Genomic DNA, 12,934 nt, shown 5'->3' on the forward strand with positions numbered 1-12,934 from the left:
TTAGACGAAAACGTGACTGCTGTTGTTGTGTGTTGTTGCCGCGCTGGGAGGACGTTAATGAAACTGCCTAAAAATAAACCCACATAAGAAACCAATAACTCGCCTTCGATCATTCTACAGTTATAACGTGATTGGGCAGGCACGCTGTTTATATTGTGGGAAAGCGGACGTGAAAACAGGCTATCGACACATCACTCAGGTCCGCATGGAGCTGGAGGGGGCGTGGCCTCCAGCTCCGCCTGAATTTCGGGAGATTTTCGGGAGAGAATTTGTCCCGGGTGGTTTTCGGGAGAGGCGCTGAATTTCGGGAGTCTCCCAGAAAATCCGGGAGGGTTGGCAAGTATGCTTTATTTGCATCAATTCACAATAATGAGAATTTTAAAGTCTACTTTTTGTTAAGCCGCATTAATACATTTATGGATGGATTAATACAATATTCAAATATCAAAGGACACCCAAAAAAGGGACAAGCGGTAGAAAACGTCTCGACTACTGTAACGTATTATCTTCGGGTCTCCCTATGTCTAGCATTAAAAGATTACAATTGGTACAAAATGCGGCTGCTAGACTTTTGACAAGAACAAGAAAGTTTGATCATATTACGCCTATACTGGCTCACCTGCACTGGCTTCCTGTGCACTTAAGATGTGACTTTAAGGTTTTACTACTTACCTATAAAATACTACACAGTCTAGCTCCGTCCTATCTTGTCGATTGTATTGTACCATATGTCCCAGCAAGAAATCTGCGTTCAAAGAACTCCGGCTTGTTAGTGATTCCCAGAGCCCAAAAAAAGTCTGCGGGCTATAGAGCGTTTTCTATTCGGGCTCCAGTACTATGGAATGCCCTCCCGGTAACAGTTAGAGATGCTACCTCAGTAGAAGCATTTAAGTCCCATCTTAAAACTCATTTGTATACTCTAGCCTTTAAATAGACCCCCCTTTTAGACCAGTTGATCTGCCGTTTCTTTTCTTTTCTCCTCTGCTCCCCTCTTCCTTGTGGGGGGGTGGGGGGGCACAGGTCCGGTGGCCATGGATGAAGTGCTGGCTGTCCAGAGTCGGGACCCGGGGTGGACCGCTCGCCTGTGCATCAGCTGGGAACATCTCTGCGCTGCTGACCCGTCTCCGTTCGGGATGGTGTCCTGCTGGCCCCACTATGGACTGGACTCTTACTATTATGTTGGATCCACTATGGACTGGACTCTCAAAATATTATGTCAGACCCACTCGACATCCATTGCATTCAGTCTCCCCTAGAGGGGGGGGGGGGGTCACCCACATATGCGGTCCTCTCCAAGGTTTCTCATAGTCATTCAATCGACGTCCCACTGGGGTGAGTTTTTCCTTGCCCTTATGTGGGCTTTGTACCGAGGATGTCGTTGTGGCTTGTGCAGCCCTTTGAGACACTTGTGATTTAGGGCTATATAAATAAACATTGATTGATTGAATACATTTATGGATGGATTAATACAATATTCAAATATCAAAGGACACCCAAAAAAGGGACAAGCGGTAGAAAACGGATGGATGATGCAACAGGAGCACCGTCGCAAAAAAACTGCAAATCCAGGAAGAGGCGTAGTCTTCGCGCATGCGTGGACCGATCGTGTTGTGAATGCCCCAATCAGAACAAACACATCACAATAGGGGCGCGTTCTTCCTCATTTTCCAGAATTTGTTAAGTCATTGTGACTTGAACTAAAACAATTTTTTCCGGCTGGAAATAGTGAGTTAAGAAACACGTGTACTACATTAAAAATAATTACCATACGCACCTATCAATGACAGTTTTTGACATGTAAATACAAAAACATGCGTGAAAAAAGAAGCGTGTTTGGTCTAAAGCGCAACAGGAAAGCAAGCTGGTGAAACGCCAAAATAAAACGAACACGTATTAATAATAATAAGTGGGGCTTTTATTTCTTGAAGTTACCAATTGGCTTCCGCCTGTGGCTTTCTTTGCACTTGACACAGGACAGTGTACACAAGGCGTCAGCTTGTCAAAAAGAAACCATTCCTCCTCTTCCGTTCAGTGTCACGTTCACATTCGGGGCGTATTGCAGCAACTGTCACCATGGTTCGCGAAGTTAAAGATTTGGTAAGTTGTTTTTTTCCCCACCTATTCTCTAACAACTTTCAGAAGCGTTAATAAAAAAATAAAACATTCTTACCGTTTAGAAGCTGCATAGGCACCTCCCGACGTTAATATTTACAACGTTTTGCAGCACACCTGGTTTGTAATAACTTTTATCTTTATCTGACTTTAACCCAAATAGTCTGCATTACGTTCACACAAATTTCCAATAAAATATCAGCATCGTGTTGGCTAACACCGTCTTACAGGGGGGTGAATACCCGAACAGGGCAGGCCTCGCCCGGGCAGTCGGTACTCGGTAGTGTCGGTGCTGTATGCTCATGCTCACCCTAACTCTGTCACCGAAAAACATGGCTCGCTTTATACCACGCCAGCTAGCCTAAAGGGGTATTTATAATGTTGATATTTATTTAGTAATAATGTCAAAATAAGTTAAACGTGAATCAATGAAAAGCCACGAGGAGGCTATGTGTTTGCTTCGTTTAAACTCGTGAGCTTTTAAGTTTTATACTTTTATACTATTCGTAGCTCAATATTAAGTTCTACAATATCGTATACTTACCTTTTTGTTAGGTTTCCTCGACGAAATATCGTTTAGTTTCCGTAATACTCCTCACTCTACAACGCATTGTTTGGTGCTGCGTTCAATGCAAATGTAACGAGTAGGAAAATGGCATTTTGCGTAGAACACAGTGAAGTTAGTGTTAATTAAGTCAGTAATGAAGTTAGTGACTTTATAAACGTGATATTCTTTTGCATCAAGCTACCTGAAAGGAAAATCCCAAGTTGTTGTTTGTTTTGCAATAAGCCTCTTCTCTTGTTGCTAGGGCGACTTCCGACAAATTCTGAAGGACGCTGGAGACAAACTGGTGGCTGTGGACTTCACAGCCACATGGTGCGGACCCTGCAAAATGATGGGGCCGATTTTTGAGGTAAGCGGAAGAATACGCCTTTCAAACACTATCTGTGTGGAATTCATTGTTGACGGATGGATTGTCTCACAGAGTGAATCGCAAAACCCTGCAAACAAGAATGTCATTTTTATCAAAGTGGACGTGGACGATTGCGAGGTAGGTGTCTGTTGGTACTTTAGCCTAAATGTCAGTCCACTTTTTAAACATACTACCAGTATATCAGGCTCGGGAAAAATATTAGCTCACCATTTTAAGTTTGTACCTTCTCTGATGTCCACTTGTACTTTTCAGGATGTGAGCCTTGAACTCAAAATCAACTGCATGCCCACATTCCATTTTTACAAGAATGGAGAATTGGTAAGTTGACACTTTGTGTGTGATGTTCTTGTCAGTAGCTTATTTTTTCTTTTCATTCTTACAGGTGTCTGAATTTTCTGGCGCAAACAAAGACAAACTTTTAGAATGTCTGATGAAGTACAGAACTTAGAAGAAAAAAACAGAAAAAGTCATTTCTTAGAAGCCGCCTTGTTTTTTGTCCTCTGTATTCGCCGAGAACAACATCCACATATGTACAATGACCAGGTAGTCTATTCCATAAAGACAACATTTTATTCCATCTAACATAATTCAGTGCATGGACCCTTTTCTGTATTATTCTTTCCAACAAGGTGGATTTAATAAAGCATAACTTTGAAGCCCTTGGTACCTATTTTGTCCTAATGCATATTAATAGACAACTGTGTCAAAAGCAAGTAATCAATGGCATTTTATGCTTTTAATTTAAAAAAAAAATAGTTTACACATACACCAGACAAACACATCATCATTTTTACACATCGTACAAGTATATAGCAGCATATGTTTAATACTGTTGGTTCTTTTTATATGAAAAAATACAGCTTTATTTTACAAAACATTTTGGAAGAGATGATTTGGAAGGGTCCGTAACAGATTCCCCCTTTGCATGATGATTCATGTGGAGGACAAGAACAGTTAAAAGTGATAGTATCCTGACCGCCGTTTCCTGGAAAGATAGAAGGTTACATATTTACGATCTCACCATACAGATGTTAATGTTTGGACATTTTACTGGCATGCACATTACAGACAGCTCTTTGTGCGATAGTGACAGGATTAATCCTCACTAATGGCACTCCCAATGTTTTTGAACAAACATATTCATTTATATTTAAAACTTTACAATCTGTAATATCTTCACATCTTTTTACGAAACAAAACTAAAGAAAAATAACAGTGAACATTAACAACCTCGGCAAGCTTGTACCCAATTGACATGGTTTAGCAATATTCAGACATACAGTACATTCCAAAGTGTACACAGGGCCGAGCCACTCTCCATGTGTGATGACTGTATTATGATGATAGTATATATCTGATAGTATATATCTGTATCATGAATCAATTTAAGTGGACCCCGACTTAAACAAGTTGAAAAACTTATTCGGGTGTTACCATTTAGTGGTCAATTGTACGGAATATGTACTTCACTGTGCAACCTACTAATAAAAGTCTCAATCAATCAATCAATCAGCCCACTTAAAGCTTCAAAACACTACAGCGTCAAATCCAAGTAGGTTATCAATAGGTTCCATCTTCTTTTAAACACATTAGTAGTAAGATTCTATGTTTCCGTCATTTTCTCCGTTTTATACAACTTAACAGTTATCTGCTTCCGCTGGCCTACTTTAGGAGGATGTGGTTTATACCAAGCTGCTCTTACCTTTTAAAATATACAATTTGTCTTTACTCATATAGCCCTCAGGGAGTGCTCCAAAAACAAAGATCAGAGGGTCCAGGTTGATATGTTTGTGGAGAATCTTACAGAGTTCCCCCCTAATTCCCTCCCAAAATGTTTTGGGGTTAGGGTAGTCCCAGAAGATGTGGGTGTGGTATCTTTTCACACTGCCTCCAGCACAAATTAGTTTTGGTGCTGTCGAATTTTGAAATTAAAAACTATGTTTTAAAATTTCTCACATTCACCTTCTAAATAAATTTCACAAAATTGCTCCTACTCTTGTTCTCCAATCTCAACATTCACTTCCAGTTCCCACTTTTCCCTCACACCAAGAGCACTCCCTGATGAAATTGACTGCAAATACTTCTATCAATATGACACTGTCTTTTCACCTTTTCTTTCTTTTGAGACCCTTATTAAAACACGTTCCAGGGAAGGCCATTCTTTATGTGACATTAAATAGCTTCTGAGCTGCAAAAACCTAAAAAAAAGTAAACTAAAATTAAACCACGTTTCTCCTGGATTTTATTAAATCATTTTAGAATTTCCCCCCTTCAAACAGATCATCTATAAGTCCTTACTAACCCATTCCCGGAACCTAGTATCCAACTGCCATGGTAAAGAGTCAATAATGTCAAGAGATTTTTGTAGCGACTGATCAACTAATTTTTTTCCTAATATTACTGACAACATTTTGGGTGCACTTTATCCAGGTATTTTAAATGTTATACTTGGTCCATATCTCTTTTGAGTGAAACATTAAAAGTTGCAGTGAAAATTCAGGGCATGAACTTGCTTTGTCCACTCCCCTACCCAATACTAAAGATTCAAGTCTGGTGAACAAAGTCCCCCATAAGCTTTTTTCTTACTGGTCAATTGTGTAAATTTAACTAGCCTTTTTTTGTTGCCAAATAACAGTAAAACTCAGGTTATGCATTTTCTTAAAGTTTGTTGCTGGGATCCAAATTGGGAGGGAGATTTAACAGTCTTTGGAGAGACTGGATAGTGACAATACAGACCCTTTCCAAAAAATTTGAATATCATGGAAAAGTGTATTTATTTCCATAACTCCATTTAAAACATTAAACTTCCATAAATTATAGATTCAGGGCTGAAAAACAGTATAACAATTATCCATCCTCTATTTTTATCTTTAGACTTAGACGAAATGTATTGATCCACAAGGGAAATTGTTCCACACAGTAGCTCAGTTACAAAGAATGGAAAGGATAATGCACACAAGGGCACAAAAGAAGGCGAAAAAAGTGAATTATATTTATATAGCGCTTTTCTCTAGTGACTCAAAACGCTTTACATAGTGAAACCCAATATCTAAGTAACATTTAAAACAGTGTGGGTGGCACTGGGAGCAGGTGGGTAAAGTGTCTTGCCCAAGGACACAACGGCAGTGACTAGGATGGCGGAAGCGGGGATTGAACCTGCAACCCTCAAGTTGCTGGCACGGCTGCTCTACCAACCGAGCTATACCGCCCCACACTGGTTTAAATGTTTAAAAAAAGGTATAAAGTAGACTAAAAATGTACTACAGTAGCAATATAAAATAGAACATATGTAATATTGACATATTATATATACAGTATCTAATATATACTGATATATTATATTTGTATATAATATATATAACAAATCCCAATTACCGTGTACAATATTACAGTATATGTAACAGCTGAGAACCTTTTCCGATATATATAGCTACTCCTCTCTTAAGTTTTAGCATGTTCTTCCTCATTTAGGTGAGTTTCTTGTAACAACCCAATTGAACAGTTCAACCTCTTTAATTGAGTAATAATTGTTTTCCTCTTTATAACATTATTTAAACCATTTATCTTATAATTACAATTTTTAAAGTGGTCATTGTCTATTCAGAGCAGAGTTAACCATGACCATTCTTCTTAGATGCCTTGATACCATAATAGAGTAAATAAGCTTGCCGAGAAACATAAAAGTACAAAACCTAAAGAAGTAACAACTCGGATGCAATTGATGGACAACATACCCCTGAAAAAGGTACACATTTGTGTGAGTGAGCAGCAGTCCACATAATCAATTATCTGCTGCTTGCTGCCTTTATTTTTTAAAAAGCCATGTTGCAGCTATTAGCAATTTTTGTGGTAAACCTTATCGAATTCACTGAAAAAGTTTACCTGGAGCAGTCGTGCCCGCTCCAACCTGGACTACAGTGACATCTGTTGGGCCTGATGCACCGGCCTCCGTTCTGACAAGGCGACGAACACACCGCTGTCAACACACAACAAAAGGAAATTCCAGGGAAAATGCCTTGTGCTGTATTTCTTAAAGGGCCAGTGGCGCACATGGGAACTCACCACTGTGACAGCGGGTGCCCGCCCACCCGGAGGGGCAGATGCACTGGTAGGGTGCCACGCAGCGCCCTCCGTTCAAGCATGGCAGGATGCAGATGGCTGCGGGAGAAACAACAGTGATCAATTCATTTAAGCGTTTTTGTTATAGTTTATACTGTAAGCACATATTTATCGCAGTATTTGACTAAAGTTCAATTAAGACAACGATTTGATTTGAATAGAGCTGAAGTGGTGGGAAGGTGTCTAACATTCCCCAGTGATGTCATCATGGAGGAGTGGAAGAGGATTCCAGTTACAGCAAGTGCGGCTTTGTTGAGTTCCATTCCCAAGAGGACTAAGACTTAGACTTGGACTTCCTTTTTATTGTCATTCAAATTTGAACTTTACGGCACAGATAAGAACAACATTTTGTTACATAAGCTCATGGTAGTGCAGGATAAAAAAGCAATAGGGTGCATATATAAATAAATATATATAAATATTAGGGATGGCCGATAAATGCGTTAAAATGTAATATCGGAAATTATCAGTATCGGGGTTTTTTTATCGGTATTTTTAAAATTTTTTTATTAAATCAACATAAAAAACACAAGATACACTTACAATTAGTGCACCAACCCAAAAAAACTCCCTCCCCCATTTACACTCATTCACACAAAAGGGTTGTTTCTTTCTGTTATTAATATTCTGGTTCTTACATTATATATCAATATATATCAATACAGTCTGCAAGGGATACAGTCCGTAAGCACACATGATTGTGCGTGCTGCTGGTCCACTAATAGTACTAACCTTTAACAGTTAATTTTACTCATTTTCATTAATTACTAGTTTCTATATTGTTTTACTTTCTTTTTTATTCAAGAAAATGTTTTTAATTTATTTATCTTATTTTATTTTATTAATTTTTTAAAAAAAGTACCTTATCTTCACCATACCTGGTTGTCCAAATTAGGCATAATAATGTGTTAATTCCACGACTGCATATATCGGTTGATATCGGTATCGGTAATTAAAGAGTTGGACAATATCGGAATATCGGATATCGGCAAAAAGCCATTATCGGACATCCCTAATAAATATATATATATATAAAATAAATAAATATATATAAATAAACAAATAAATAGATTACTGTACAGATAAATATAATGCACTTTTTCACTTGCGTCCACGTTTATGGATGTATGTTATATTGTCTTTTTTATTCCAGCGAGTTAAAGGCAGTGCTAAATAACAATGGTGCTCACTATGGGTCTGATTTATTAAAGGTTTCCAAACATGTGCAAAATAAGACACACGCAAAGCTGATCTACTAAACATGTGCAAGGTAGATTGCGTCAATTATATGCTGATCATCAAAATTGCCCATAAACTGGGAGGAGAAAATGCAAATATAATTATTTAGCACACGCAATGTGATTTATCAACACTCATCACCGTTTTGGGAGCACTGTTTTGCTTTTTATTTAGCATGAATGAATGAAATAAGTTTAGCATGTGTAAGAAGGACGTGCAAACTGCAAGATCAGAGCTTGCGCTGCACAGACCATGGACAGATGAAAATCCTGTGTGTGTCAACATTTTTGGACAGTCAGAAATAAAAAATATTAGACATATCGTCTATTCAGCAACATCATTTTTATAATTTATTGCTGCTAGATGATTTTAAGGACTTATTTAAAACAAAATTAATTCATGCATTTTGGTGTAATTTAATAGTTTTTAGTTTTAATGCTAAAATACCCATACAAAGTGGTACATGTCTCCTACATGTTTGAAAACATAGCAAAACGCCACACAGGTAGTAGCATGAAAACATGAATGCGCAGTAAAAGAGAGTATCTCCGTGGTGATGCCCCATATAGTACACGCAAAGTCCTCATTTGAATAAGGCGGTCTGTGCCACTTGTCAATTGCACACACAGTCTTGGTAAATCACACGCCCACTAATAGTACACACTATTTTTTAGATTGCACATGCTGTTTAGCGTGAGGTAGTTGGATCTTAGTAAATCAGGCCCATAATATTCATTCCCAGGACACAATTGGGGTATGTTCACTGTGACGTAGACTCATTCATTTTGGTATTCATGTTTTAGCACAATGAACCGGAGCGCCCCCACTGCTAGTGGCACTTGCGCAGCCTCAGACCATGTGGAAAGTAATGCCCTGTCCACATCGGATGTTGAGAACGTTTGTGTTTTTTGTTGTTGCATTTTAAACGGTGCAATACGTACGCCACACCGACATGTCACGCGGTTAACAGACAGCCGCTGGACACAAAAAGAAGACTGCACACCTCCGTAAAGTCAGTCACACTTGGATACACACCAAACAAACAAAAGAAGACTATGATGGTGAACACACACGAGAAACCAGAAACTCTTGTTTGGACTGATGACAAGAAGGATACTTTTACTTCTGTGAGTCACTTTACCTACGGGGGGTGGACGGAGACAAAGAGAGGGCCGATGAACTAAACCAGTTCTTTAACAGGTTTGACACAGTGGCTCCAATGACTACCTCCCCCCACTTAACACCTCACCCTCAGCTTGATGACCCCACCCCCTCACCCAACAACCTGAGACCCCCCTAGTGTGTCTGTCTGCAGAACAGGTGAATGCACAGCTAAATAAGCTACAAACAGGCAAGGCCGCGGGTCCTGACGGTGTGAGCCCCAGGGTGCTCAAAGCCTGCGCCCCACAGCTGTGTGGTGTGCTCCAGCACTGTGGAAAACCTCATGCGTGGTCCCCATCCCCAAGTGCACGCGACCCAGCACGTCGAAGGACTACAGGCCGGTGGCTCTAACCTCCCATATCATGAAGACAATGGAGAGGTTGGTCCTGGAACAACTCCGCTCTACAGTCAAGCCCCACCTGGACCCACTCCAATTCGCCTACCAGCCCCGACTGGGAGTGGAGGACGCAGTCATCTACCTGCTGAACCGAGCCCACACCCACCTAGACAAGCCTGCGAGCAGTGTGAGGGTCATGTTTTTTGACTTCTCCAGTGCTTTCAATACCATACGGCAGGGGTGCTCACACTTTTTCTGCAGGCGAGCTACTTTTCAATTGATGAAGTCGTGGGGATCTACCTCATTCATATATATAATTTATATTTACTTATTTATGAAATATATGTTTTTGTTAACAAGTTAAAGGTGTGTAATGATAATGCAAGCATGTTTAACACATGTAGTTAATATTGTTAACAAATTAAAGGTGTTTAATGATAATACAAGCATGTTTAAAACATACATTTAATATTGTTAACAAGTTAAAGGTGTTTAAAGATAATACAAGCATGTTTAACACATATAGATTCCTTTCTTTCATGAAGACAAGAATATAAGTTGGTGTATTACCTGATTCTGATGACTTGCATTGATTGGAATCAGACAGTGGTGCTGATAACGTCCGCATTTTCGAATGGAGGAGAAAAAAAGTCCTAATTTCTGTCCAGTACCACATGAAAGTGGTTGGTTTTTGGCATCTTATTTATCCAGCTTCCGTACTCCTTTGTATACACTTTACAAGAAATACATTGTCGGCAAACTCCGTAGCTTGCTAGCTTGTGCACGCCAGCTTTCTGAGACTCTTATTTTGTTAGCGCAACTGTGCAACTGTGCAGTCGGTCTTTGGAGTTTTGACGACAGGTACGGCGCCAGAGTCTGTTGAAATAAAGTGTTTCTCGCCTTCCTGTCGGTAATTTTAATGAGCTGGCAGCAGCCAGCGTCATCTCAGAAGACCCTCGGGTGCCGTGAAAGTCAATCAAGTGACGTCATAGTGAAGATTTATGATCGCTCATTTTTAGGACAATTTTTTTAATGCCTGGCTGGTGATCGACTGACACACCCTCCGCGATCGACCGGTAGCTTGCGATCGACGTGATGAGCACCCCTGCCATACGGCCTGGACTACTGGGTGTGAAGTTGGAGACGATGCAGGTGGAGGCCCCCTTGGTGTCCTGGGTTGTTGATTACCTGACTGACAGACCACAGTACGTGCGACTGCAGGACTGTGTGTCTGACAGGCTGTGCCCCGCAGGGCACAGTCCTCTCCCCCTTCCTTTTCACCATCTACACCACCGATTTCCACTATCACTCAGAGTCCTGCCACCTTCAGAAGTTTTCTGATGACTCTGCGATAGTGGGGTGTATTGAGGATGGTGATGATGAGGAATACAGGGCACTGGTGGAGGACTTTGTCACATGGTGTGGAAAGAACCACCTCCAGCTTAATGTGACGAAGACCAAGGAGCTGGTTGTGGACCTGGGAAGGAGGAGGAGTACTCCGGCGACCCGTGTTTCCATCAGGGGGGTCGATGTGGACATGGTTGAGGATTATAAATACCTGGGAGTACACATGGACAAGAAGTTGAATGGCTCAAAACACGCTGAGGTACTCTACAAGAAGGGACAGAGCCGCCTCTACTTCCTCAGGAGGCTAGGATCCTTCAACGTCTGTACAAAGATGTTGAAGATGTTCTACGAGTCGGTGGTGGCGGGCGCCTTCTTGTACGCCGTGGCCTGCTGGGACAGCGGGCTGAGAGCGAGGGACGCAAACAGACTGGACAAGTTGGTAGATAAGGCCAGTAACGTGGTGGGAGTGGAGCTAGACTCTCTGGCGGTGGTGTCAGAGAGGAGAAGTCTAGCAAAACTCCGAGCCATTATGGACAACACCTCCCACCCACTACACTCGGACCTTGCGGGGAGAATGAGTACGTTCAGTGGAAGGCTCAGACTCCCAAAATGCAACACGGAACGACACAGGAGGTCCTTCATACCGACAGCCATCAGACTGTATAATGCATGTGTTCCTTCTTGACTGCACTTAAATGTAGAGTATATGTAGAATATATTTATATTATTTATATATTATATATATATTATATATATTATATTATTTATTATTATTCTTGTCTATTGTGAGCGAACTGTGGTGCTGAATTTCCCCCAGCAATCAATAAAGTACTTTCTATTCTATCTATTCTATTCTATTTAAGATTACAAGGTATGACCAGGTTTTGAAACAAGTCCACTCCTCGATCTGTGCAAGGCACAGGGTCATACAATGTAAGGTGGTACACAGAGTCCACGAGTCCAAAAGCAAACTGGCTCGCATTGTCCCTAGACTGGATCCAATTTGTCATCAAGGGATAGCCGATCTTACCCATGTGTTTTGGACCTGCCCTGCCCTGTCCCAGTTTTGGAAATCTTTGTTTCTTTCACTCTCAACTGTCACCTCAGTCCATATTAGTCCCTAACCCATAGGTGGTGTTATTCGGAGTGGTACTTCCAAACATTTCATTATGTATTTTGCCGATCTTGTGGCAAACTTAATATTCTCAGTTTATTTGCTAAACATTATACGTTCCAAGGCGTAGTAGTGGCACACACTAATTTAATTCTATTGGGACGGCGTGGCGAAGTTGGTAGAGTAGCCGTGCCAGCAATCGGAGTGTTGCTGGTTACTGGGGTTCAATCCCCACCTTCTACCATCCTAGTCACGTCCGTTGTGTCCTTGGGCAAGACACTTCACCCTTGCTCCTGATGGCTGCTGGTTAGTGCCTTGCATGGCAGCTCCCGCCATCAGTGTGTGAATGTGTGTGTGAATGGGTGAATGTGGTAATACTGTCAAAGCGCTTTGAGTACCTTGAAGGTAGAAAAGCGCTATACAAGTATAACCCATTTATTTATTTATTATTACTTCAGTAGGGTTTTTTTTTAATTGTATTTTTTTGGTGGGGAGGGGGGGTATGCATGTATGTACAGGATGTGTATGTATGTATATATATTTGCCTATCCTCTGGGTTCTTTTTTTTTT

The 12,934-nt window shown here is 40.7% G+C and overlaps 2 protein-coding genes across 2 annotated transcripts in view; one reads left to right on the plus strand and one right to left on the minus strand.

Annotated features, from left to right (window-relative positions):
- The first annotated feature begins 1,931 nt into the window (after window positions 1-1,931).
- txnb (thioredoxin b) lies at window positions 1,932-3,703 on the plus strand. Its single transcript, XM_061961007.1, has 5 exons — window positions 1,932-2,097; window positions 2,922-3,026; window positions 3,099-3,164; window positions 3,300-3,365; window positions 3,430-3,703. Exons 1-5 carry the CDS (start codon window positions 2,074-2,076, stop codon window positions 3,493-3,495), a joined length of 327 nt encoding a protein of 108 aa, XP_061816991.1. The 5' UTR covers window positions 1,932-2,073; the 3' UTR covers window positions 3,496-3,703.
- A 180-nt stretch (window positions 3,704-3,883) lies between these two features.
- The window catches only part of svep1 (sushi, von Willebrand factor type A, EGF and pentraxin domain containing 1), a 151,799-nt gene continuing 142,748 nt past the window's right edge, over window positions 3,884-12,934 (minus strand). Inside the window, exons 47-49 of the mRNA XM_061960999.2 lie at window positions 7,110-7,205; window positions 6,930-7,023; window positions 3,884-4,032 (exon numbers count right to left, since the gene is read on the minus strand). Of these exons, the coding sequence (XP_061816983.1) occupies window positions 4,002-4,032; window positions 6,930-7,023; window positions 7,110-7,205 (221 nt within the window). The 3' untranslated portion in view covers window positions 3,884-4,001. The remainder of the gene's footprint in view (window positions 4,033-6,929; window positions 7,024-7,109; window positions 7,206-12,934) is intronic.

The sequence above is a fragment of the Nerophis lumbriciformis genome, linkage group LG05, assembly GCF_033978685.3.
Source record: "Nerophis lumbriciformis linkage group LG05, RoL_Nlum_v2.1, whole genome shotgun sequence".
Lineage (NCBI taxonomy): Eukaryota > Metazoa > Chordata > Actinopteri > Syngnathiformes > Syngnathidae > Nerophis > Nerophis lumbriciformis.

What these genes read in the sequence shown, in the direction of transcription:
- txnb (XM_061961007.1), top strand. Translation starts at nt 2,074, where the DNA reads ATGGTTCGCGAAGTTAAAGATTTG. An exon ending in TTCGCGAAGTTAAAGATTTG is followed by an intron (nt 2,098 to 2,921) that starts GTAAGTTGTTTT and finishes TCTTGTTGCTAG; the next exon opens with GGCGACTTCCGACAAATTCT. An exon ending in TGGACGTGGACGATTGCGAG is followed by an intron (nt 3,165 to 3,299) that starts GTAGGTGTCTGT and finishes TGTACTTTTCAG; the next exon opens with GATGTGAGCCTTGAACTCAA.